We start from the raw sequence: 27,655 nt of genomic DNA, 5'->3' as shown, positions 1-27,655 counted from the left end.
GCCATCAATAAACGTGTAGAATTAGACCCTATATATACACACCGCTGCGAAGGAAAACCGGAAGTGAGGTAATCAATTCCAACGGACCCCAGAGTTTAAATACCAGATGGGAAAACACAACAGCGCTTCATTGGAGGCTGCACTGATGATGTTACCCAGCAGGGTAATGAAACGTCTGCAAACTAACGAACCAGCTCGGCGAGCCAACTACAATAAAGAACTGCAAAACTGAAACAAGCAAACAGAGAAATTGCTGGAGAAACTCAGCAGGGCAGTTGAGGCTATGTCAGAAAGTATATTCAAAGTTGAGATTTTTAATTAGTGAGGGAAACAAGGGTTACAGGGCAAAGACACAGAAGTGGAGTGGATGATTACCAGATCAGCCATGACCATATTAAAATATGGACCAGAACCAATGAATGAAATAGCCTATTCTGCAGCTGTATCTGATGGTGTTGTCATTTCCACCGTTCCTAATGTCATCCATTGTGGAAATGTTCTCCAGTCCGGGACTCGCCTCCCCGCGCCAGGCTCCAGTCTGGGACTCACCTTCCTGCGCCAGGCTCCATTCCGGGACTCGCCTCCCCACGCCAGGCTCCAGTCTGGGACTCACCTCCCTGCGCCAGGCTCCAGTCCGGGACTCGCCTCCCCGTGCCAGGCTCCAGTCCGGGACTCGCCTCCCCGCGCTGTCCTCCAGTCCGGGACTCACCTCCCCGCGCTGTCCTCCTGTCCGGGACTCGCTTCCCCGCGCTGTCCTCCAGTCCAGGACTCGCCTCCTCGCGCTGTCCTTCAGTCCGGGACTCACCTCCCTGCGCCAGGCTCCAGTCTGGGACTCGCCTCCCTGTGCCAGGCTCCAGTCCGGGACTCGCCTCCCCGTACCAGCCTCTCGTGCTGGCTGCTGATCCGGGATTTGCCTTCAGGACTCGCCTCCTGCGCTGGTCTGGTCTGGGACTCGCCTCCCACGCTGGTCTGGTCTGGGACTCGCCTCCCACGCTGGCTTGGTCTGCCTGCAATGGCCTCCAGTCTGGGAGTCGCCTCCTCCATTCCCCTTTGAGTAAATTTAAAATTAAAAGCTTGAAAAACAAAACTCCAGAAAAGTAGAAAGAAAAGAGAGAAGGGAAAAGCACAGGCAGAGCAGAGGAGCTCTGTGAACTTCCTACTCTGCCGTCAGCTTGGTCCGAGATCACAGACAAAACGTTCCTGACCTGTATGTTTCAGCAGCACACCAGATAATACATTTACCGAGCAGCATGTAAATAATTGCTTGCTACTACAGAACTTTAAATTTTACTCGGATGAGATACAAAGTGAACACCTTTCATAGAGCCATGGAGTCAGAATCATACAGCATGGAAACACACCCTTCGGTCCAATCAGTCCATGCCAACCATAATCCCAAACTAAACTAGTCCCACCTGCCTGCTCCTGGCCCATATCCCTTCAAACCTTTCCTATTCATATACTTATGCAAATGCTTTTTAAACGTCGTAATTGTACCCACATCCGCCACTTCCTCAGGAAGTTCATTCCGCACATGAACTCTGTGTAAAAAAGTTGCCCTTCATGTCCTTTTTAAATCTTTCTCCTCTCACCTTAAAAATGTGCCCCTTGTGTCTTGGAATCCCCTATGCTAGGGAAAAAAACAAATACCATGAACTCAATCTATACCTGTCATTATTTTACAAACCTCTATAAGGTTCATTCTCAATCTCCTGTGCTCCAGTGAAAAAACTCCCAGCCTATCCAGTCTTTCTTTATAACTCAGACCTTCCATACCCAGTAACACCCTGGTGTATCTCTCTTCTGAACCCTTTCCAGCTTATTAATATCCTTCTATAACTGGGCAATCAGAATAGTGGAATCTAAGAGGCAAGAACCCAACAATTAAAGGGAACGACAATTTTCTACAGCATGGGAAGAGGGTGTAGATTGGTTGGATATCATTGGCATAGATATGCAGCAGGAAACATTCACAGTTCTTAGACCAGCCAGAGGCTGCCTCTCTGGTCTAAAGATTGACAGTTAACTGATCCTGGTGCACCTCGAAGCCAACAACAGTCCAACTAGTCAGCGTTCTCCTCTCATGCTCTTTAAATTGATGTTTCTTCTGCAAATCTATTTCTTTTCTTTTCATCCTGACAGGGGCAAGACAGAAAGCTTCAACTTTGTCTCTATGTTTAGCAGTATAGTGACATGCCCCTTTTTCCAGTTGAAAAACACGCAGCTGATCGGTTTGTAGGTCTTTAATTGTGTCAATACCATGCCACCCATTAAAAGATGCAAAAGAGAAGTGCAAATAATTTGAATAACATTCACTTCATGGTGGCGTGACTCTGACCCAAATATTAAGTTGAACTGAGAGGGTTGAATGATGTTTCCCTGCTCCTACTGTCCCTTCATCTGATTATTCTCAGATATCTCTGGCTGGATTTTCCTTTCAGAGATAGGAATCAAGAGGAAAGATTGATTCTAGGTGGTTGACATGTCCCAGATGAGAGATTCTCTATGAAACTCCAATCTACCCAGCATTAGGGCCTTTAAGACCCTAGAGACAGCTCTGTATCCATCTTCCCTGATCATTGTGGGATTTAAGAAAATGAAACATTCTTCATGTTCAAAGTCATCAGGGCAAATGGAGAATTGGAACCCAGGAGAGGTTTTGGAAAGGATGTTTATTAAAATTGGATTTCTTCTTGATGCTTTTGGGGGTGGCATGGTGGCTCAGTGGTTAGCACTGCAGCCTCACAGCACCAGGGACCCAGGTTCAATTCCACCCTTGGATGACTGTCTGTGCAGAGTTTTCACATTCTCCCTGTGTCTGCATGGGTTTCCTCCCACAGTCCAAAGATGTGCAGGCTAGGTGGTTTGGCAATGCTAAATTGCCTGTAGCGTTCAAGGGTGTGTGGGTTATAGGGGGATGGGTCTGGGTGGGATGCTCCAAGGGTCAGTGTGGACTTGTTGGGCCAAAGGGCCCGTTTTCACACTGTAGGGATTCAATGATTCTTTCCTTGCACAAAAACTTCCCATTATTTTGCTTAAAATCACATTGTTCAGTAATCCCTACAGAAGCAAGTAATTCAGTGTAACAAGACCACATCAACTCTCCAAAGAGCATCCCACCCAGACCTACTCCACCCCTGTAACCCTGCATTCCTTGTGGTTAATCCACCTAACCTACACATCCCTGGACACTATGGGCAATTTAGCACAACCAAGCCACCTAACCCGCACATCTTTGCACTGGGGGAAGGAAACCGAACCAACCAGAATGGAGCACGTGCAAACTCCACACAGACAGTCACTCGAGTGTGGGATTGAACCTGGGTTCCTGGCGCTGTGAGGCAGCAGTGCTAACTGCTGAGCCACCGTGCCACACTGTTCTTGCACTTTCCCATCATTGTTCCCTTCATGTTGCTATGGGCTAGCTTTAGAGAACGTTTAATGGCTTCCCACTTCATGTAAATCCCAGGAAGTCCGAAAGCAAGGGCTTAACGAGCTCCTCAATGAACTAAAGATGGTCGATTAACAAGGTTAGTGACTTCTCTTTCCCTGTTGACTCCCTTGGGGAGATGATCAGATTTGGAACAAAGTCTCCAGAATGGTCATTGATGCTAATGTGTTTCCACCCAGCTCCCTTCAATCCCAATTTGGAAAGCGAAAATTCCATCCTTCCCATATCATTTCAGTATCTCTGTTCTGTTAATCTAGGATGGTCTGCCGATTGCCTGCAGGAGTGGGGCAGCTTTGTACGACTGGCAATTCCCAGCATGCTCATGCTGTGTATCGAATGGTGGACTTACGAGATTGGAACCTTCCTAGCAGGTAAATCAAAGAACGTCACTTTGTCAAACAAGTCTCTCGAATCCTTGCACTCGGTGGTGAAAGGTGTGTTGTAAATGCAAGTTTTTTTCATTAAATGGGGAGGCGAAATCTGCTGTCACAATCCAATGTGAATTCAAAGGTTTCTTATTGATGAAGAAAGTGAGTTTCCCGTATGAGGACTAATTCTAAACCTTCTGGCAGACAGTCCGCAAATTATAAACAGTCAGGAGAAGGAATTATCCATTAGGGGTGATACTTATTGTTGAACAACATCCTCTATTATCCCTGAGATGCTGAGAAACAAAATGGCAGGGCAAACTATGAAGAAGTCCAAAAGTAGACAACGCAAATCTAAGGTGGACACTAGTAAATCCAATGAGGAGTTCAGAAGGAATGTCCTTACCCAGAAAGTGTTGAGAATGTGGAACGTTCTACTCAAACCATCAGAAATAGGAACAGGAGTAGGCCATTCGGCCCCACAAGCCTGCTTCACCATCAGTAGAATCATGGCTCATCAACATTTCTCACATCCACTTCCCTGCAATTTCCCCATAACCCTTGATTCCCCGGCTGATCAAGAATCTCTGTATCTCAACTTTAAATAGACACAAGGACTCTGCCCCCAAGCTCACTGGGCAAGGGGTTCCAAAGATTGACAACCCTCTGGGAGAAGAAATTCCTCCTCATCTCAGTCTTAAATTGGCATCCCTTTATTCTGAGACTATTCCGTCTGGTCATAGCCATAGTTTGATTGAGATGATTGCCATAGAGGTATTGCAGTGATCAGTTAGATAAGCACATGGGGAGGAAAGGTGGAAGGATCAACTGAAAGGATGAGATAAAGTAGGACAGGGGGAGGTTAGTGTGGATCATCAACACCTATATAAAGCAATCCATTCAAATGGCCTATTTTTGTAAATCCATGTAACATGTGCACAGAAGACACACTCAAACAACCATTTGTCCTATTCTCCCTGTACACAATGGTGAAGAATCAGATTTAATATGAAAGGCACCATCTTCCATTTAGTGACATGACAAGTTACTGCACAGTTCCCTCAGAGCGATATATCAATGTACATTAATATCAAGATTATGATCTCCAAACAATAATATTAATGGAAGGTAACTGAAATAAAAGGTCATAAAATCACTTGATATGTTAGTGAACTAACACTTTTACTGATTCAGCAAGTTGCAAGTAGTGCCATTAAACTTTTATTGCATTCCTATCTCAAAACATATTAGATAAACAAAAAGCCATAATGATCCTGCATAGTTATTATAGATTCATGGTCTCATACAGCACAGGAGGCCAGCATGACTGTGCCAGGTACTTGAAAGAATGATCTCATTAGATCCACTTGCTTTACTTTTTCTGCAGCACCTTGCATTTTGTTTTCTTCTTTTTTAAGAATCGATCTGATTTTCATGCAGAAGTTAATATGGAATTTGCTTCCATTACCCTTTGAGGTTACGCATTCCACATTGTAACAACTCACTGCATAAAATTATTTCTTCTCATCTCCACCTCCCTACTCAGTTATCTCTGTTCCCCTAATCCCTGATGACCCCACTCCCAACAGTGGGAACAGTTTTACCCTCTACTCCTAGACAGCCCATGTCGCATGTCCTGTGTACACACCAGACACTAACAGTTATATGTTTATCTTTAGAAATCCATTTAATGGGAAATATACCAGGGATACAATCCAATGGTTTGTGTGTCTCTGTTAGGGGGAGTCTATCTTGTTTCTATTACCAGTATTGGGTGGTTCTCCTTTACCAGTTACACTGTACTCTTTCCCCCTCCCTCCTTCGATTTCCTCCCTGTCTCTATGTCACCCCAGCCCCACATGTTTTGAGAAAAAATGTATTGCCAACCTTTAAAGGAGAAATGAAAGCAGAAATTCACCAAAGATCCTTAGTCAGCTCCTTCCAAACCCATGACCATTTCCATAGAAGGACAAGCAGGAAGGAAGGAGGAGGACATATCCCCATCTACATCAATGGAGCTGAGGTGGAAAGGGTTGAGAACATCAAGTTCCTAGGAGTGATGATAACCGACGATATGCCCTGGACCACCCACGTAGATGCGATGGGCAAAACAACAATGCCTCTTCTTCCTCAGGAGGCTTAGGAAATTTGACATGCCCATAAGGATCCCCACCAACTGTTACAGATGCACCATAGAAAGCATTCTATCCAGGTGCATAACGGCAACTGCTCGGCCCAGGACTGTAAGGAACTGCAGAAAGTTGTGTGCACAGCCCAGATCATCACAGAAGCCAAACTCCTATCCATGGACTCCATTTACACTTCTTGTCGCCAGGGAAAGGCTGCCAATATTATCAAAGACCCCTCCATCCCGGTAATGCTCTCTTTCAACCTCTTCCATCAGGCTGAAGATACAGAAGCTTGAAAACACGAACAAACAGGTTCACAAACAGCTTCTTCCCTGCCGTTATGAAACTGCTGAATGGACATCTCCTAACTTTAAACAATGTTGATCTTGCTTTGTGCACCTCCTGTGCAGTTGTAACCTTGTGTACCTCACCCTATGATCTGGTATGTCCTTGTTTGCTATGATCTGCCTGTAGTGCCCGTAAAACAAAGCTTTTCACTGTACCTAGGTACATGTGACTACAATAAATCAAATCAAATCAAATCAAACAAGGGCAGCAGATACACGGGATCACCACTACATTCCCCTCTAACTCACGCACCGTCCTGTCTTGGAAATATATTGCCATCCCTTCGGTGTTGCTCAGTCAAGATCCTAGAATTTCTTCCCTAAGGGCATTGTGGGTCAACCCACAGCACATGGACTGCAACGGTTCAAGGAAGTAGCTCACCAAAATTTAATGGGATCATTTGCAACTTTCCAAATCAGTATCATGTGTTTTTATAACTGTTCTTTCAGTTATCTTCCATTAATTTTATTCTTTGGAGATCATAATCTTGACATTAATGTACTTTGATATATCACAATGTGGTTGTTTTGTAACAGCCGGAACTGTGCAGTAACTTGTCATGTAACTGAATGGAAAATGGTGCCTTTCATACTGAGTCTGATTCTTCACCATTGTGTACAGGGAGAATGGGGCAAATGGTTCATAGATCATAGAACTCCTACAGTGTGGAACAGGACCTTCGGCCCAACAAGTCCACACCGACACTCAGAGCATCCCAATTAGACCCATCCCCCCATAACCCACACATCCCTGAACACTATGGGCAATCCACCCCAACCTGCACACCTTTGGACTGTGGGAGGAAACCGGAGCACCCGCAGGAAACCCACGCAGACACGGGGAGAATGTGCAAACTCCACACAGACAGTCGCCCGAGGGTGGAATTGAACCTGGGTCCCTGGTGCTGTGTGGCAGCAGTGCTAACCACTGAGCCACTGTGCCACACCAAGTGTTGTTTGACTGTGTCTTCTCAAGGGGCAACTAGGGACGGACAATAAATTCTGGCCCAGCCATCAACACCCACATTCCACGAGTGAATTAAAAAAAAATGAAAATGGTCTTATGAGGCACAGTGGGTAGTAACACTGTCTCTGAGCCTGAAGTTCCAGTTTCAAGTCCTGCTTCAGCACTTGATGGCCATGGAAGATAATGTGGCCAAACATTTTGAGTTTCCACCTCCTGACACATGCCAGGAGCTGGTGGTAAAGACAGGAGAGATTCTAGCTCATCTGCATGATGGCAGGACAGTGTAGCCCTCCACTATCATTAGCTCCAGACTATACTATGCAGGTAAATGTGGAATCCTTGGGGACCCATGTGGGAGGACAGTCCATGTGGACCTGATTGGTGCCAACAACAAAGAATTGAATCCATGTTCTTCTTATACTAGAAAAAAAAACTGTATTTAAACAGAATTCAAGTCCACACTCTTATGTGGGAGCTTTGTTCTAACTAGCCACACTGCAGAACTCACACACCTTACGAATTACTAGCTCTCCATATTTATACAACCAATTCAAACCCGTTCATTGATATATCCATCACCAATTTCCTTAGATCACCAGCATTCCTTCAGGCCATATGAGATGATAACAGATACCCCTTTGCTTTTTAGATAAATCAGTCAGAAATAAAAAGTCAAACAAAATTAGAACTGATTATGTTCCAACGATTTTCTTTACACATTAAAGTTCCAAATATCTTTTCACTTGTACATCCAACAGTTTCTGAGAACCTGCTGCTTTCCTTGTAAAACAATCAGATTGCTGACTGCTGTGATCCACCCATTTCTCTCTCCATTGATCTCTCCATTTCTCCGCCATCTGTTTTAAAACTGCAATATCAATCCTCAATCTTTTCTCATTCACATATTTCGTTGAGTACATGCTATCTCATGATGACTTATTATCAATGTACCAAATCAATCTAGGCTGTAGCAACATTTAATTAACTTTCTGAGTGTTCCCAATGCATTTGGATGCTCTTTTGTGGGATGACAAAATACGACCATCCTGATCTGATCTCCCTGAAGAAATGCAGCTTTAATATCTATTGATCTACAATTCCCCCAAGAATTGTTGCTATCAAAGGCAAGAACATTTTCAAAATTATTTCTCCTGCCATTGGTGAATCTAACCTATCTTGATCCAGCAGTTTCTCTTCGAAACTTTGTGCCATTAGCCTTGCTTTAGTCTTACAAACCCCATTAGTGGACATCATTTCTGTACATCTCCACCTCTGTGATAGCACTGGTTCTCTTCCATATAGCACCTCTGTGTACACTCAAATTACTTTTCCAGTTTTGCGATTTTGTTGTTTAGCGTCTTTTATTATCTTGTCTTCTGGTTTCATGGCCAGTAAGAATTCCTGATCACATGGGCTTCTGCTCCTGGTAGTATTCCTGGTTTGTATTATATTTCTTGTCCTTGTTAAACTACACTCTTTATTTTATGTTCTATCTCTTTCTGGACCTGCTCCTGTTTGACCTACCCCTCTTATTACTAGGATTTCTTTCAATAGTTCACAATTTATTTTCAGGGGTATGCTTTCTCCCAGACCCACTGTTTGAGCTTACACTGCGTTTTCTTGCTTTCCATCTTTGTACTTCATGTTCCCAATCCATGGGCTGAATCTCCTGTCCTCATCCTATCCATCCATCCAGCTCTTATACTTCCCAGTGGCCTTCCGTGCTCTTACCTGTAATAGTCACACCTCTCCAATGATCAGCCCCTTCGGGTAAATATTTGACATTAGTCCCCATTTTTGTCTGTTGTTCTTTGTGACCAATGACCTCATGTTGACCAACAGAACGGATCTGTCCATCATCAGACAAACGGTCAATTGCATCAGATTGATTCTCAAAGCTGTGCAGTGTTTGAGTATGAGAGGGAGCTGGGTTACTTTCTGTAGATCCTTTAGAATCTGCAAACTTATAATCTATACCCAGCAATCTTGAAGTGTGTTCTTGAACGATCTGTACAATGACTATTTTTCTAACTTTACCAATAACTTTCTCTGGGCTTCCCCATTCTATATGCCTTCTCTTATAGACAATATCTCCCAGATTGAAGCTAGTTTCCGTTGGTCTTACCCTATGTATTAAGACTCATTCAATTCATTCTAAGACTTTAACTCAAATGAAAGCCTTTCTGCCACATGCAGTCCATTCAAATACTCTGAGAAAGTAGAACTGATTGTAACACCTTCCCATGCTGGAGGGGGCTAATAATATGGTTGATATAACTTTAGGACTCCTACTGAAAGCTAACTGATATGGACTGTACCCTTCCACCATCTGCAATGAATTCTAATATGTGCAGCCCACACTAGTTACAATGAGTTACAGTTTGCCAAAACTTTATGAACCATTTTGTCTATTACTGCATGGTTCTTTTCACAGATCCCATTGCGAATAGGGGTTTCTGCTGTCATATTCATAACCAATACTCTGTCTAATATGTCTTTTTGGTGCATGGACCTCTGAGGTTTGAAGTTATCCTGCAGTTATGCAAAACCTCCCTAGACCTCACACAGAGTACTGCAAGCAGGTCTGGGCACCACACCTCAGGAAGGATAGATTGGCCTTGGAGGGATTACGACGTGGGTTTACAAGAATAATACCAGGACTTCAGGGGTTAAGTTATGAGGAGAGATTATACAAAGTAGGCCTGTTTTCTCTAGAATTTAGAAGGTTGAGGGGTGATCTCATCAAAGTCTTGAAGATATTAACAGGAAAAGACAACGTAGATAAAGATAAGCTGTTTCCATGGGGTGGGGATTCTAGAACTAGGTCATAGTCTGAGAATTAGGGCCAGGCTATTCAGGAGAAATGTTAGGACGCACTTCTATACACAAAGGGTGGTAGATGTTTGGAACTCTCTTCCACAAGTGGTAGTATATGTTGGATCAGTTGTTAGTTTTAATTCTGAGATGAATAAGTTTTTGTTAAGCAAAGATATTAAAAGATATGGCCAAAGGCAGGTAAATGGAGTTAGGCCACAGATCAGCCATGATCTCATTGAATGGCAGAACAGGCTCGAGGGGCTGAATGGCCTTCTCCTGTTTCTATGTTCCTATGCCTGTGCTTGACTTCCGAAACTGGAAGTTAGAGGAAATATTGTTCTTAACTATTATGTTCATATTCACACACATATCTCTGAATTAATTATTAGCAAGCTCCTCCCATTATCATTGAGAAATTTTGCCAGTGGCCCAAGTCCAGTCCCTGTTCACTTTTCCATTACTTTATCCACAATTATTTCTTTACCTTTATTACTTATTATTGTTGACTGACAACATTTGGTTCACATATTTACAATTTGTAAAATTAATTTTGTTTTCTTTATCCCATATCTTTAAATCCATGGCCACTATCTTGCTGAAATCTCTTGCTCAGGGCAAACTTACTGCAGGCCCCAGGGTGTCCTGCAATATTTTTTATCAAATCTCACATATCTCATATTTCAGGAGTTGGTCAGCTCAGTTAGCAGGATGGCTGGTTTGCGATGCAGAGGGACATTAACAGTAGTTGTTCAATTTCTGCACCAACTGAGGTCACCATGTAGGATTCTCCCTCCCAACCTCTCCTCTTGCCTAAGGCATGGTGACCCTCAGGTTAAACCTACTACCAGTCACCTCTGTGTGATGATAGAGCAGCCCTGTTGTCCTCTGGGACTATGGCCTTTTGCCTTATGTCACTTTTCGGGTTTATCATAATCTCAAATCTTATATTTGCATACTTTACCTAAAACTTTAATCTTTTGGAAGATCGTTGGGCAAATTGCCTATGTAATTTTTTTACAATTGACTTTTTGTCTTCTAAATTTCAACTCTCTGATGTCAATCACACTTATTTACTTTCTTCATTGGAGAGGTTATGTCCCATTAAAGGAAAGCAACAATATTCCAATTGTGCAAATTACAGATTCAGACATTTTCCAAATGCAAAATCAGTTTGATCTATGCTTTTTTCATTGATGGTCTACTCAATAACAAGAATATTTCACTGGACCCAACATCTGTGCTATTTTACAAGGATTAACCGCTCTTCTCAAAATTTCTAATGTGTGACCATACCCAAATCTGAAACTGATAGAACTTTCAAATTCCTTAACTTTATTCTGATCTTCATTCCTCAGAGAGTGTGGGTCGTATTTTAGCCAGTCAATTCCATGCACATCTAATATGTACAATTGAAAGACTCTGTCACTGTCACATTCATCACTAGACAGAAATTTCTTGTAACCAATACACTACCCTCTCTTTGATCTATATCTCATTTTCTTCCTCCAAATCCCCCATTGCATATGTAGTTTTGAATACTTTACTATAATGTTTGGGACAGTTCATGTTCCTTTGAATCACACTTGAAACATCAATTGACTACACCCCAAGGATTCCTTGCATACATTCTGTTACTGTAATTCCCAAATTCTCTTCACTTTTCAACATTATCAATAACATCTCTGTCTTCATTGTTGTTCCAATTCTCCTTCGCCTGTGATCTGTATCTGGACGGTCTCACTAACTTGTTAACGTAGTACCCTCCATTTTCTCTCATATCGCTGATTGCTGCAAGTGTTGCTGGGAAGGAGAGCTTTTCTAAGAATTTTGTTTTGTGCTTCTGACATTTGTTCTTGCAGTACATGCTTATCCTTTCAAAGCTGGCGATCTCTTCAATCTGATACATGGGCATCATCCAACAACCTTAAATGCCAGCGCAGACTGGGGAATTTCCACATGAAATTTCTGCAGTCTTGCATATAATCTGCTGAATTCTATTCTGTCATAGCACTGACTCAGTACTAACTTCAATATTTGTCAAAATCTGACCATGCCTCACAAGCAGTCAATAGGTCATTTTTTGATGAACTTTATCCACAAAAATTAACATTCTGCCCAAACCTTCATCCATATCTGAATAATCAGGCTCCAGTTTCAAAAATACTTTGCTTCCTATCTTGCCTTGGTATGGTGATGAAAGTGCTAAGGCCATATCTTGACAAACCCGGTCCATATCGTAACATCATTCCGCCACTGGACAAAATGACTCAATATCAGAAAACAGGAGTAGAGAGATAGTAGGAACTGCCGATGCTGGAGAATCTGAGATAACAAGGTGTAGAGCTGGATGAAGAAGGGTCTCGACTCGAAACGTCAGCTTTCCTGCTCCTCTGATGCTGCTTGGCCTGCTGTGTTCATCCAACTCTACACCTTGTTATATCAGAAAACAGGAGTTTGTAATCAAACCCCAAAGATTTACTTTTTGATTCAACCATCATCTAGAGCCAATGTTATCCTCCAAAAAAAACTATTTAAACAGAATTAAAGTCACCACTTCTATATTTTATTTCCTTTCAGTTACTCACACTTCATAAAACTCATACCCCATAGATTACTCGATCCCCATATTTATATAACAAATTCAAAGACGATTTTCTAAAAAAAAAAATTCTAATCAATCTGTTCAAAGATGTTATTACACACCTCTGGAGCAGTTAGGACTTTGAACCTAGACGTCTGGCTCAGAGGGAGGGACATTACCACTACAAAACAAGAACTCCCTGCAAATACAATTAGCTGTTAGCTGACATATCCATCATCTGTTCCATATTCCAATAGGCCTTTCAGATCATATCAGACAATAAAATTCCGGCTGGGGTAGAGTTGTGACATGCCTCCTTACCCTGTCCCAGGTGGAGATTATGGTGGCATCGTTTGGACCTGGCTCTGGTTCAAAAGAATGCCAACCTGGGGTGATCCAATTTCAATTTAATCTATCTTGGCAAAGCAAATTCTCCAGCACTTTCCTGATGTATTGGCTATCTATATCCTTCAAAGTTGTCCAGGTGTTAGGATTTTGGAGACACTTAAAAGCAATAGCATGCGAGGAGTTACCCAAGGTGGCACCAAAACACTGTAGGCAACGTGCACTTTAAGAAATGTGGGTGGAGCAATTTGGAAAACAGTGCAGGGTTGTAAGAGAGCCATAAAAAAGCAATGTACTTTTTAAGACGCACATATTAAGATGTGGTATTCTTAAAGGCACCATTTAATCGAACAAACAGACCAGGCACAGCAAGGAAAAATTAGAGGGAACATTGAAAGAGAAACCTTATGCATTTGGAAACTATAAGACTGAATGTGGCAAGGGCTGTAACAACAGTGGAGACATTCTGATAGCTCGTAAATAAGATTAACACACTAGGATAATAATTCGCTTCAATTGTATCTTTCTACCAGATTCACAAGGAGGAGGGTTTGAACTGTGGCTGTTGTGTTTTTCTGCTGTATCGTCGTTAATGTTTCCAAGAATCCAAATTTGTCAGATAAAATAGGAACAATTTGATTTCCTGTTGTTTACAGCAACTTTACATTTGACAGCTCACTGTTAATTTACAAGTTCGGGCTCTTGCATCTCCAGCCCTTTTAGCTTACTTCTGATGGCTAATTCATTTACTGCGCCCAAGACCTTAGCTGTGGATTGGCCAAACTAGATGACCTAAGAGACACTGTGGACAAAACAGGATCATAGAAACTTACAGCACAGAAGGAGGCCATTCTACCCCTCAAATCCAACAAGTAGCCATCCAGCTTAATCCCATTTTCTATTCTGGGCCTGCAGCCCTGACATACTCTAAGTACATATTCAACTATTTAGGAGAGTTTCTGCCTGTACCAATCTTAGAGTCAGTGAGATCAAGTTCATGACCACCCAATGTATCCCTTTTGAATCAACTCAAAACCTTTTAGCCAACATCATTGCTCCTTGGTTATGGATACCTTAACTCAAGGAGTAGGGTCATCCCACCCACTACGTCTAGACACTCATTAGTTATACACTTGAATTAAGACCCAGTTTGAGATGGAGAATCAAATTTCTGTGCCTGAACAGTGATAGAAAGTACCCAGTGTCATAGCAGGCTGAAAAGGACCAATGGCCAACTCCTGCTTCTAGTTCCTCATTTCTACGTCATATTACTTCAAGTTCTTTAGAATCATCCCTGGCTTCTGCTAAAAGAGACTTGATTCCTGACTCTACTGAGTTTAGTAATCACATATGCTGGTGTAAGGAATGGGAGATGCAATCTCTTTAAATCCCAGCTGCTTTGTATCCAAACTCTATCTACCTGCACCCCCCACCTTGATCCAAGACCCTCACTACCTTTTAAACCTCTCAGTCTCAGTTGTAACTGCGATGTAGGAGATGGGGTTGGGGCTGTGGGAGATGCGGTGAGGAAAGGAAACAGAAAGAGAGGGTGATAAACTACAAACACTCTGCCCCCAAAGAAATTCATAGTAGTGGAAGCTGGCTCCCTCCTGTGTTTGCCAGAGCTACTTTGCCCTAAGGAGAAATGAGCAGTTTCTAAGAACATACAGGAGCAGGACAGTAGACCATCAGCCTCTTGAGCCTGTTCAGTCATCACTGATTCTTCAAGAATAGCTTGTTCCTCACTTGTATCAAGGGAAACATTGATCATCTAACTTTTTATTCCTCTAAATTTTCATCTCTGTGGCAGAGTTTGATTGCAGTCTTTCCTGTTCTTCATAGGCCTAATTAGTCAAGTTGAACTCGGAGCACAGTCTGTAATTTATCAAGTGCTGACAGCAGCTTACATGGTAAGGCTGAAGATTCTGTTCAGCATGATATTTACTCGCATGAAACAAGCTGCAGTTAAAAACAAACTTACTTGTAACTCGACAAAAATGCGAGGCTTTAAAGCACAAATAATACTTTTTTCTCTTCTTTTCACTTGTTAATGTATTATTTAATGTCAAAGTGCTCAATCTGTGCATGATAGATTAATTGAAAAATGACTTTCATGTTATATTTGGCTTGATCTACTCTCTGTCGAATTTCACATCTTTCTACAGTCTTAACCTGTGATCGCTGCATCTGAGCCTGGTATCTAGTTCTCTTCTTGTGGACTACTTATCTGGTATTGGTTCCAACATTTTTCCAATCCCTACTTTGAAAATTAGGATTTGGTTCAAAGAAAGTAAAATGCAGAATAGGATTGAAAGTGTCTATGAAAGTGACAAATTTTCACTGGGATAAATCCTATCCTTTAGGATATCAACTTGCTTGTAAAAGAAATGAAAGAACAAGAGGGCACAGATTTAAAGTGATGTGCAAATGAAGCAGGCTGACCTTAGAAAACTTTTTCACTCATTGAGCAGTTAGGGTATGGAATGCATTGCCTGGAAATGTAGGGGAGGCAGGTTCGGTGGAAGCACTCAAGAGAGGTTTTGGATGATTATTTGGATGGAAACGGTGTGCAACAATATGGGGAAAAGGCAGGATATTGGCACTAGGGGGTAGAACCAGTGAGGGCACAATGGGCCAATAACAATTTTGTGTAGACCAGTGAACAATGAGCGCGAGCAAGGACAACGCCAGATTGCCTTCTCTTTGATGAATCCAGTCATAACACCTTCCCACACATTCTTACTGAGGTCAGCTTCCATTGCACTGCCCAGATCAGGGATTATTCTGGGGAGACTGTCCCTGATGCACCCACACAACTCAGAACAAAGCATCCTCCAGCTGAGTACACTAGCAACCAGAAACTACATTCACAGCATTAACACTCAGATAGCACACAACAATAATCATATTTGGAAGAGTTGATGTTGCATCTTGCTTTGCAGATCCCTCTGGGATGTAGTGTGGCTGCAAGTGTACGTGTGGGTAACGCACTGGGTGCAAAGAATCCAGAGAAAGCTAAAACGTCTGCTACAGTTTCCCTGTGTTTTGTTGGTGAGTTCATCATTTCTACAATTAGTAATGAGCTTGTTGACTGAAACAGTAACCATTCAGATGACGACTTACATTTTTAACTTTTGTTCCAATCAATCTGTGCCTGGCGAATCCATCCTCAGTGCAGTTATTGATGGTGCATTTAATTTCCCCGACCTGATACCGGCTGTGTGTACTATGAGTTCAGCTTCTTTTGAAACTTGAGGCACAGCTATAAATTCATAGTTATGCTAACATGTCAATCCAAGGAACTTGGACTGACTCTAGTGTGTGGTTTGGTGACAGTAGCGCCTCGGTATTCATGTTGGAGCATTGTGTCAGCTCCCAGAATAGTCTCAGGCTTTCCAATCTCATACACTTTGGGGATATGTCTCCCAGTATTATTGGAGCCACAGACACTGACCATCACATCAGAGAGATGGTGACATAGTCAATATCATTAGATTAGTGATCCAGACTAATGCACTGGCGGCATGGCTTCAAATCCCACCACGTCCACCGGTGGAGTGTGAGTTCAAGGGGTGATTCTGGAATTGAGAAGCTAGTCTCAGTAATAGTGAAGTCATGATTGATTGTTGCAAAAACCTAGCGGGTTCACTAATGTGCTCCTACCTGGTCTGGCTTACATGCTTCTCAAGACCCAAAGCAATGTTTATGGCTGTCAGCTGCCCTTGATCGTGTACTGGAGTTTCTAACCAGCAGGTGGCGATGTTGGGGAAGGGTGCTGAGCAAGGGATCTCCAGCAGTAGGTGGCGATAGTAAAGGGAAGGCAGATGGAGCAGGTGAACAGACCCTGTCTCAGAGAAAAAAGTATCTTTGGGAGAAGGAGACCTCATGGGAGGAGGAGCAGACGAAGGATTCCTCAACCCAATATAAACCGCAGGCTTCACTCCTATTAAGTATTTCCTTTTTTAATTTCACTTCAAGTTTGCAATGATCTGATGCCAGTGGAGTAGAGGATCTGTCTTCATGATCTTTGGGCCTTCCATGTGACCACATCTCACCTTACAAATGGCTTACCCCAAGCCCCCAGGTCAAGAGTGATTAAGTATGAGCAATAAATTCTGGCCTTGTGAGAGATGCTCGTGTTCTAGGAAAGAATAATTTTTTTAAAAAAAGAATTGAGTTTTTAGTTTAAAACAGAATATATTTTCAAAGATTTTCATAGTGAGGGAAAAGTTGGAAATACACAAAATCTGAAATAATTGGTTAAACAACACGCCAGTCAGCATCTGAATAGACAGATACCCCCATCAGAACTTAGGAACTGGCATAACCTGATTGGCCTTGACAGATGCCATGCTTCTAGCTTTTTCTGTTCTAGCTTTTTTTGGGAGAATGCCATGTGATCTGTCAAGCAGATCACCTTTAAATACATCCTGTCCAGTTTATACCCCAGAAGCAGCAACACTAAGATGGACTATCTGGCCACATTGCAGTGCGTGGAATCTAGCTATTTATAAACTGATTGCCACATGTTAGAATTAGTTTTTATTGTCATGTATACTCAAGTACAGGAGTACAGTGAAAAGTTTACAATATCGCCCGTCATGCACCATCTTAGGTACAAAGCACCTAGATACAAATATTAGATACAAAAAGAGAAGTAAAGAAGTTGCATTGCCTTTCGGTGATTCAGCATTGCACTTAACTGGCTGAACGTCTTGTGGCTCAGTAGGTAGCTCTAAGTTTGTATGGTGCACACCAGGGCTTGCTGTTCACGGGAGGGGCATTCACAGCGTGGCCAAACAGGTTGATGGTCAGCCTGTAAATCCCCCCCAATACCTGATGGCAAGTGTTAAGTGTGGGGGAGTCTCTGGGTCAGTTATCCTATAGAAGTTGCCCATCACCATGGTCCAACCCAATGGAAGTCCATGACCCAACCCTTGCAAAACAGAGAAAAGATAGGCAGATGTAATTGGCTGTAAATTGCTTTGTGTAGTTGTGAGCTTGTGAAGGGTACTATGTAAGTACAAGCTCATCCTTTCTTTATTAAATAATAATTTATTGACCGCATTCCAACAGGGTGCTGTTCCTTGCTGATTGCATTGACTGTGGGAGCTTCAAGAAGTGTGCTAGGTTACATCTTCACCACTGACAAGTTAGTAAAACCAAATTAAATGTTTGAATGAGCTTAATAACCCTTCAGCCTTCTACTTACTAATAATCAATTCAGCCATGTATCAAATACTCTCTGATACCTCTCTCCCCCTTTTGCAGAGATATCATCCAGTTAGTTTCATGCGTTGACCCCATCATTGCTACTTTCCATTGGTTTGAAGCCATAGCTGTGAGTATTTTCAACAAAGTCTTTAGTTACCAATTGATTCTTGTACACGGTCTCCACCTATTAAAAGGTGCCAGACGCAATGGAGGGCAGAATCCACAAGGTCTGAACAAGTCCCTTGATCCAAAGGAACAGCCCAGTCCTCGGAGCCAGGAGACAGAGCACAAAGCATTCCATTTCAAAGCTGCCAACAAAGCGATGAGCTATTTTCAGACAGAGTGACCAAAGCAAAACGGAAATTCTTTCACCATTCCTGTAAATGGATGTCAGACATCCAGCCACTAACTCTGATATCAGGCCCAGATTTTGGAAGCAGTAAAGTTGGATCTCTGGTAACACGGGGGCTATTTCTTTTGTTAATTTCCCGCTGCATTGATGTTTACATCAGCGAATGCTTAAAATAAATTGCAATTGAAACGAAGCAGTTTCAAAATCCTGAAGCCCAGGAAGCTAGCACAAAGCTGTGGAACAAACAGATCTTTCCCCCTTTAATCCCTTAAAGGAAACAATCTTTCTCTCCAATTGCTGTTGCCCCAGCTCAACTGCTGTTGAAGCCTTCATCCATACCTTTCTTTGCACTGGACTTGGCTTTCCAGGCCAGCGTTTCACCTTTCTCCCTCCAGAACCTTCAGTTCCTATAAAACTCCTCCATCCATTGTCCTAACTCATACCGAGTCCCATTCACTCATCGTCCTGTTCTTGGTGATCTGCACTAGCACCCTCAAGTTTAAGGTTCTGACTCCAATCTCTCCATGGTCTTGCTGCCACCCCCACTGTAAGCCTTAGAGATCTGCTCCTTCAATTCAGGCCTTCTGGACATCATTGATTTCCTTTACCACTCCACTGGTAGCTGTGCCTTCAACTGCCTAAGTGTTAATGGTATATTAATTATATTGAACTAACTACTTTGAACACTTAAACAACCATGCACAAACAGGCCCTAGTGGCATCACTTACTGGCAACAGATATCCCAAAGCTAGAATAAGCCTGGGCATGTCTTGTTGATGTCCTGCGCACTTGCACAAAGTTAAATTGAAGCATTTCTGGGGCTATGCATTACGCATGGGCTGTGATAATTCCGATTTAATCAGAGCTGATTTGGCTGCACCTTTGGAGTGTATTAAAGTTCTTTTTGGGGAAGGAGAGGTTTGCTGCCTAGGAACAAATCCACTTAGCTACAACACAGTGTTGACCTCCTGATGATAAGAAATGGGCAAGACAAGATTGGGGGTGGTGGAGGTGATGACCCAGTGGTATTATCACTGGACTGTTAATCCAGAGACCAAGGTAATGTTCTGGGGACCCAGGTTCAAAACCTGCTACAGCAGGAATTTGAATTCAATAAAAATTTGGAATTAAGAGTCCAATGATGACCATGAATCTTTCATTGATTTTTGGAAAAACCCACTTGGTTCACTAATACCCTGCTGGGAAGAAAATCTGCCTTCCTTACCTGGTCTGGCCTACATGTGATTCCAGACCCACAGCAATGTGGTTGACTCTTAAATCCCCTCTGGGCAATAAATGCCGCCTAGCCAGGGACATCCTCATCCTGTAAATGAATTTGAAAAAAGACAGCTTTGAAACAGCCAGAACGTGTAATAAGTTTCAGAGATAGTAGGAACTGCAGATGCTGGAGAATCTGAGATAACAAAGTGTAGAGCTAGATGAACACAGCAGGCCAAGCAGCATCAGATGTTTTCATCCAGCTCTACACCTTGTTATCTCAGAGCATGTAATAATATTGCTCTCTAAAATGCAGTCATGGGCTGACTAATTACACCCCCAGGATTGGAGTTGCATTGCTGCCATTGTTGTCCCTATGCCTCTTCCTTTGCACAGGTAGGGTAGGGGTGGTGTGGGGCTACAGTCTACCCTGCTGTCTGATCAGGTGTGTCGGTTCCATACAGCACCAACCTGCAATGTGATTATATGGGCAGTGCCATCTTTGTTCCTGACTGATGCTGTTTGTTGCTTTGTAACATGCTGTTTGCAACGTGGCACCTCTGTTTCTGCATATGCATCATCATTGTGCCATTGAGTGGTGTCTTTGATGATAAACCCAGCCTAATTATATTGTCCGTGTACACAGGTTAAAGAAATTGCTTCATTAATTATTAGAGAGACGGCTGAGTGGATTTGATTTAATTATTGGCATGTGTACAGAGATACAGTGAAAAGTACTGTTTTGCATGCTATCCAGGCAAATCATTCCTTACATAAGTACATCATTGTAACAGAACAGAGTGTAGAATATAGTGTTACAGAGAAGGTGCAGAGAAAGATCAGTTCTTATGTTGGGACACAGCCTGGGTTAGGTGTGAGGAATCACTGGGAAGCAGACTGTAATACTGCATTTAATAAATAACACTATCAAGAAAGATATTAATGTCTAGTTTCATACTTTACCAACTGGCTTGGGATTGAATTTACACTGGACTCCAGGCTCTGGAATCCTTCCTGAACTAAACTGCCTCTATTCCTCTCTTTGGTCCTTTAGGACATCCTCCTTGATATCCAATTTGTTTAAAAAAATCGCCTTGTGTATCTCAGTATCAAATTGTGTCTAACAAAAGCTGGTGAAATGTTATGGATGCTTTGATACATTAAAGGCAATATATAAATTTAAGTTGTGCGGCTATGATGGTTCAGCGGTAGTATTCCTACCTCTGAGCCAGGAGGTACAGATACAAATCCAGCCTACTTTAGAGATGCTTTATAACAAGTCTGAACAGGTTGATTCGAAATACCTATAAATATAAGTTGTTGTTTCAGGCATGCTCGAGGTTAAATCTGACATACTCACTGTCTTGCATACTGTGGCCCTCAGCCTGGATAATAGCCACAAGGGAGAGCTCTGTGGCTCCTTCTATGCTGACCCAGGCTCTCTCAGTCATTCCCAGGTAGATATGTCATTGCTACCTGCAATGGCTCAGTTGTTTTTCAGTGAGTAGCCTTTTGAACCTTCGTCAGAAGGTTGTTGACCTCAAGTTCTACTCGTGAGACATGAGCCTAAAGATCTTGGCTCCAATTCAATGCTGAGAGTGTGCTGTACTGTCAGAGGGTGCCATCATTAAACCAAGGTACCTCCGAGGCAAGGCCACCAAAATAACTCCACTGAGGCCTGTATCCTGACACTAAGTCACCCTTTATTTACACATGGAGAGTCCTTGACACTGATCCAACTCCCTCAGAGCCAGCTCTCAGAGTGAGCAGAACCTCTGACACTCCTGTTTATATCTGTCAGCCAGGGCTCCCTGATTGGACCAGATTAACAGCCCCAATCAGCGAGCTTATATTCTACGAGGCTCACTTGGCTAACCTCATTACGATCACTACAGACATGACCTTGATGACTATCAAACAAGTTGGCACCAATGTCCTGGCCAATATTTATCCCTTAAACGGCAGCAAAAAACAAATTATCTGGACATTTGGATATTACTGTTTGTGGGGCATTGCTGTGTGTGAATTAGCTGTCACCGTTCCCAAATTGCAACAGGAGCTATAAATTGTAGTAGTATTTCACTGGCTGTACAGTCATGTGTAAAGTCTGAAAGGGGAGATACTTGTTTGAGTATTGTAAGCATCACCCACTGTGATAATGTCAGTATAAACTAAGGGACTTGGTTAGAGTAAAGAATGGGCTTGTAGGAGACAGTCTAAAGGCTAGTGTATTCCAACCAGCCTGCCTAGTAATATAGAGCATAGTCATGTATCCAGTAGACAGTTGTAGATAAACATCATTGTTTAATCAGCCTGACTCCGTTGTTAGACCAGAAAGGTGACTATGCTCCTTCATGCCAGACCATTTCAGCCTTGAAGGAACACACACAATACTGTGTGGTTAAGGTGCTTTAGAAATGCAAGTCTTGTTTTCTTAAGGGTAAATAACCACATTGCCTGACCTTAACCAGCAGTACCACCACACTTTCAGAGAGCAGTTGTAAAAGCATTGTGTTTCTCTTAATGTGCCTTCATCAGAATAATGTTAAGATAAATGTTGTCTCTCCCACAGACTGTAAGCGGCGGGGTGTTAAGAGGACTTGGGAAGCAAAAACTGGGAGCGATTGGAAACCTGGTGGGTTTCTACTCAATTGGGTTTCCCCTTGGCGTCACACTGATGTTTGCTGCACATCTTGGTATCCTAGGTAGGAACTTATCCCAAGAATGTTTAGATGTTTTCCCGCTATCATTTTTGATTCTGCTGAGTCTCTCTGTCCCAATATGCTATAAACCTGATGTATGAGTGGGCAATCAGTCTTGTTCCTTGCTCTCCTTGAGCTTGGCTTTGGGCTAGCCAGTGATGTGAGTTTGGCTTGTGACTTATATTTTCTCCGGTCTTTACCCAACACTACCTGACAGCTTTGCTAACATCAAGTGCCTTTCTCAATGGAAAGACCATTGATACTTTGCAAGCGCTTGAATGGTTTCTGTCTTCACAGCTGAAACCATCAGAGAAATGGAGGATGTTTGCTATGTTTTTGCCATTTCTAAACAACAAATATTCTCTTGAGATGATCAAGTGGGACACTGCCTGTGAGAGGATGATGGTGGATCTCCTTCTCTAGGGCTGGCATGGTGGCTGAGTGGTTAGCAGTGCTTCCTCACAGCAGCAGGGACCCAGGTTTGATCCCACCCTTGGGTGACTGTCTGTGAGGAGTTTGGCCATTCTCTGTGGAAGTCCATGGGTTTCTTCCAGGTGCTCCGGTTTCTTCCCACAGTCCAGGTTAGGTGGATCGGTCATGCTGAATTGCCCATGGTATCCAGTGGTGTGCAACCTAGGTGGTTTAGCCATGGAGAATGCAGGGTTACTGGGATAGTGTAGCAGGGTGGGATGTGTGGGATGCTCTGTGTAGAGTCAGTGTGGGCTCGATGGGCTGAATGGCCTACTTCCACACTGTAGAGATTCTATAATTCCATGATTAAACCATTGTTGTCTGTACGTGCTCTTACAATGTTATTTGGAAAGGAATTGTGAGATATTGACAATGGTATTGACAAATAACCGATGTCAGGATGATGCTGTGTCAGCGAGAGGGGTTGTGTTCCCGTAGACTTCCAGTTCTTGTCTTTCTAGGTGCCAGAGCTGTTTGGAAAGTGCTGTTGAAGGAGCCTCATTGAGTTACTGAATGTTGCACATGGTACACACTGCTGCCACTGTGCCTTGGTGGTGGAGAGGCGCAATAATGAAAGTGGTGCCAAACAAGTGAAGGCGTTGAGCTTCTTGAGTGTTGCAATCCTCATCACAGGTTCAATGTGTGCCTTGTCGGTGATAGGGAGGTGTTAATATCATTGACCTCAACTAGTCTTAATTATTGTTAATGGAGACGAGTGGTATTAATGTCTTGCGGACTCCCAGCAAGCACTGACAATGTGGCTGTCATTTACAAAGAATCTGGAGAACAGGATTAGGCCATTCAACCCCTCGAGCCTGTTCCACTATTTAATGGGATCATGGCTGATCTGTGGCCTTGGTCCATATCCTTAATACCTTTGCTTAACAAAAAATTATCTGTTTCAGACTTAAGTTAACAACTGATCCGTATCCACTGCCATTTGTGGAAGAGAGTTCCAAACCTCTACCACCCTCTGTGTGTACAAGTGCTTCCTGACATCTCTCCTGAACGGGTCTGGCCCTAATTCTCAGACTATAACCCTCATTCTAGAATCCCCAATCAGTGGAAGCAGTTTATGTGTATCTACCCTATCTTTTCCCGAAAACATTCATCAGATCACCCCTTAACTGTCTAAATCCTAGAGAAAACAGGCCTCATTTGCATAATCTCTCCTCATAAATTAACCCCTGAAGTCCAGGTATCATTCTGTAAACCTATGTTGTACTCCCTCCAAGGTCAAGATATCCTTCCTAAAGTGTGTTGCCCAGTAATAGATAGAAAATTAACAACAGAATGGGCTATCTACTCATCGCTCCATTATGATTTTGCAGGTCTCTGGTCTGGACTGTTCATTTGTGTCGTTGTGCAAACTGTTTTCTTTTTAATTGTGATTTCAAGAATGAACTGGAACAAAGCATCCGATCAGGTGAGTGGAGCTCCCAGAAATTAATCACCACACCAGATTTTAAGCTGCTTGTAAACCTCTTCCCGGCTTTCTGTAGTCTCATTACATAGTCCACTGTGATACCTAACACCTGTCAAACTGGGAGATTGAACAACTAGGAAGTCCCCAGCCATGCGCCAAATTTCCATTCGTGTTTTTTTTGCTATTCATTCACGAAATGAGGGCATTACTAGCCAGGCAGCATTTATTGCCCATCCCTAATTTCCCAGAGGGCAGTTAAGAGTCAACTGCATTGTTGTAGGTCTGGAGTCACATGTAGGCCAGACCAGGTAAGGATGGCAGTTTCCTTCCCTAAAGGACATTAGTGAACCAGCTGGGTTTTTCACTGACAATCGGCAATGGATTCATGGTCATCACTAGGCTCGTTATTCCGGATATTCCTGTTATTGAATTCAAATTCCACCATCTGCCTTGATGGGATTTGAATCCGGGTTTCTGGAATGTTCCTGGGTCTCTAGTTTAAAGTCCAGTGATAATACCACTAGGCCATCGCCTCCCTAGTTACACTGCTACGCCGAGCCAACTCAGAAAAAATGGTGTTGGATGAAACTGTTAATAAAATGATGGTATTGGTCTAAACAGTCAGCACCAATTGAAATGAATGTGGATAAATCTCCCATAACCTAGAGCACTGGAGTACGATGTCTAGAAACTATAAATGTCTAAACTGGACAGAATATACAAGGAGAACTGATCTGACGCATAATAGTCAGCAGTATCTTATCTCGTCAGTTTCTCTCACCAATATTGTTGACATTTACAAATCAGTGTGTTGTCAATTGTCACAATGAAGTTGTGGGCTGTGGCCTCTAGGGACTCTCTGCAGCCAATTAATGAGCATAGAAAGAAGGGGAGACACTTCAGCCCCTTCAAACCTGTTCCGTCATTCATATGGACTGTGACTCACCTGAATCCACATACTTTGGTTCCACAGCCCTTATTACCTTGCCTAAAAAAAAGCTCAAAAGTCTTAGTTTTGAAATTTCGAAGTCTTCCGTTGCCACCTCTTGTACAGGCAAAATAAAATACTTGTCAGCTGACTGGGTAGGTAATACTAAGGGCAATTTTAAAATTGTGCAGACGCAGCTGTACATTGTACAGAAACAGTTTCTCCTTCTAACAGAGGTTTTGTATTCTCTTTGAAGGCGATGGTTAATGCAGGTGTGAAGATAAACATGGACACCCCTTGCACTCCATCTAATCCCCAGACTGAGGATCTTTCAACAGGTATCAAGAATTTAATTGATTTCCCAGTTATTCACAAAAAAAAGCTTCCACACTATACAACTTTTTGCTGTTTTCACAACTTTCTTTTAAACTGTGTTGGCCAGTTAGAAACTGTTAATTTTGTTGGGAAGGGGGAAGGTTCAGAATCCCTACAGTGTGGAAACAGGCCCTTCAGCCCAATGAGTCTACACTGACCCTCAGAGCATCTCATTCCAGACCCATCCCCCTGTAACCTAACCTACACATCCCTGAACATTAGGGGCAATTTAGCCTGGCCAATCCACCTAGCCTGCATATCTTTGGACTGTGGGAGGAAACCAGAGCAAACCCAAGGGGAATGTGCAAACTCCACACAGACAGTCAACTGAGGGTGGAATTGAACCCAGGTCCCTGGCACTATGAGGCAGCAGTGCTAACCACTAACCACTGAGCCACTGTGCCACCCTGTGTTTTAAGGTTTGGGGCTGGGGTGTGCAGAATAGGGAAAAGTGGACCATCCTTCCCGGGTCCTAGAAATGTTTGGATTGAGTTTCCACTTTGGGCACAACTGTTGCTTCCAAAATTGTTTTAGGTTTGAGAAATGGCTTGTTTCCTCAATCTCCACTCACAGTCATTTTATTATCACCAAATGCGAAACCTCCTATAAACCTCTTGTGCAATCAAGCAGCATTTTAAAATATAACATTAGAAAAAATGCTTTAAAAGTATTTTACGATATACTTGAGACTGATAGTGGATTGATTAGTTCAGCCAAAAATGGGATTATCACAAAAATCACTATATAAATTCAATACCCATGTGTATCCTGATTTTGAATGACTGAAAATGACATGATGAGCAGAACTATTCATTGTTTACATTGTGATACAGTAGTCAGCCAGTCTTTTAGTAAATTAGAAAAAAGATACTTTCAAATATCTGATTAAAATGTACAAAATTATGAAAAGCATAGATAGGAAGATACTCTTCTCTTTTAGTGGAGGAATTAATAGCCAGGGGATATTGATTTAAGGTAAGGGGCAGGAGGTTTAGAGGAGATGTGAGAAAAAAAAACTTTTTCACCCAGAGGGTAATGGGAATATGAAACTCACTGCCTGTAAGGATGGGAGAGGCAGAAACGCTCAGAACATTAGTTCAACAGTTAGCATTGCTGCTTCACAGTGCTAGGGACCTGGGTTCAATTCTACCCTTGAGTGACTGTCTATGTGGAGTTTTCACATTCTCCCTGTGTCTGCATGGGTTTCCTCTGGGTGCTCTCCTGTTTCCTCCCACAGTCCAAAGATGTGGAGGTTAGGAGGATTGGCCACGCTAAAATGCCTATGCTAAGTGTCTAGGGATGTGCAGGCTAAGTGGATTAGCATGGAAAATGCAGGGGTACAAGGAAGGGGTAGGAGAATGGGTCCAGGTGGAATGCTGTTCGGAGGATCAGGATGGGCTGAATGGCCTGCTTCTGCACTGTAGAGATTCTGTGAAGACTATGGGACAAGTGTTGGAAAATGGGATTAGGAAAAGTTAGGTGGCTGTTTTTGACTGGCACAGACTCGATAGGCTGAATGGCCTTTTACCATGTGCTGTTGACCTTGATGAGTGTAGCGCTTTCTCAAGGACCTGCAAGCAAGTGAAAACTTGCCATGACCATGACTTGGGGACGTGACTAGTTTAGGGGTGGCTCTAGCTTCCAGATTTTTAGAATTTTCAATATGGAAACTCGACTTGCACTGAAGGTGATTACAGTTGCGCGATCCTGTATGCAGGTCTTGGCAAAATTGTAGCATAGGAACCAGCCCAACTGAATGCTAAAGCTGTCCTCATCTCATTGCTGCAGATCAGTGGAATCATCAATCACAAAGGGAGTGTCTTGGATGAATGTGTTTTGATAGATGGTTAAATCCATCAATAATGTGGCTGCTGGCCCATTGTGGTTTCATTGATGGCCCAGCTGGCTGGGATAACAAATAGTTTGGGCATGGTGATGGTCTGCCAGTGTTCCACAATTCACT

The 27,655-nt window shown here is 42.8% G+C and overlaps 1 protein-coding gene and 1 pseudogene across 1 annotated transcript in view; one reads left to right on the top strand and one right to left on the bottom strand.

Moving 5' to 3' along the window:
* LOC109934762 overlaps positions 1-27,655 on the bottom strand; it is a 119,793-nt pseudogene that overhangs the window by 19,023 nt on the left and 73,115 nt on the right.
* Positions 3,246-27,655, top strand: part of LOC109934761 (multidrug and toxin extrusion protein 1-like) — a 29,187-nt gene continuing 4,777 nt past the window's right edge. The window contains exons 1-8 of the mRNA XM_048612582.1: positions 3,246-3,822; positions 14,848-14,915; positions 15,948-16,056; positions 18,082-18,157; positions 18,277-18,346; positions 22,363-22,495; positions 24,295-24,389; positions 25,574-25,655. Of these exons, the coding sequence (XP_048468539.1) occupies positions 3,570-3,822; positions 14,848-14,915; positions 15,948-16,056; positions 18,082-18,157; positions 18,277-18,346; positions 22,363-22,495; positions 24,295-24,389; positions 25,574-25,655 (886 nt within the window). The 5' untranslated portion in view covers positions 3,246-3,569. The remainder of the gene's footprint in view (positions 3,823-14,847; positions 14,916-15,947; positions 16,057-18,081; positions 18,158-18,276; positions 18,347-22,362; positions 22,496-24,294; positions 24,390-25,573; positions 25,656-27,655) is intronic.

Source organism: Rhincodon typus, chromosome 26 (assembly GCF_021869965.1).
Source record: "Rhincodon typus isolate 14 chromosome 26, sRhiTyp1.1, whole genome shotgun sequence".
Lineage (NCBI taxonomy): Eukaryota > Metazoa > Chordata > Chondrichthyes > Orectolobiformes > Rhincodontidae > Rhincodon > Rhincodon typus.
Note: the sequence above shows the minus strand (reverse complement) of the source record. Positions and strands in the feature narration are given on the sequence as shown.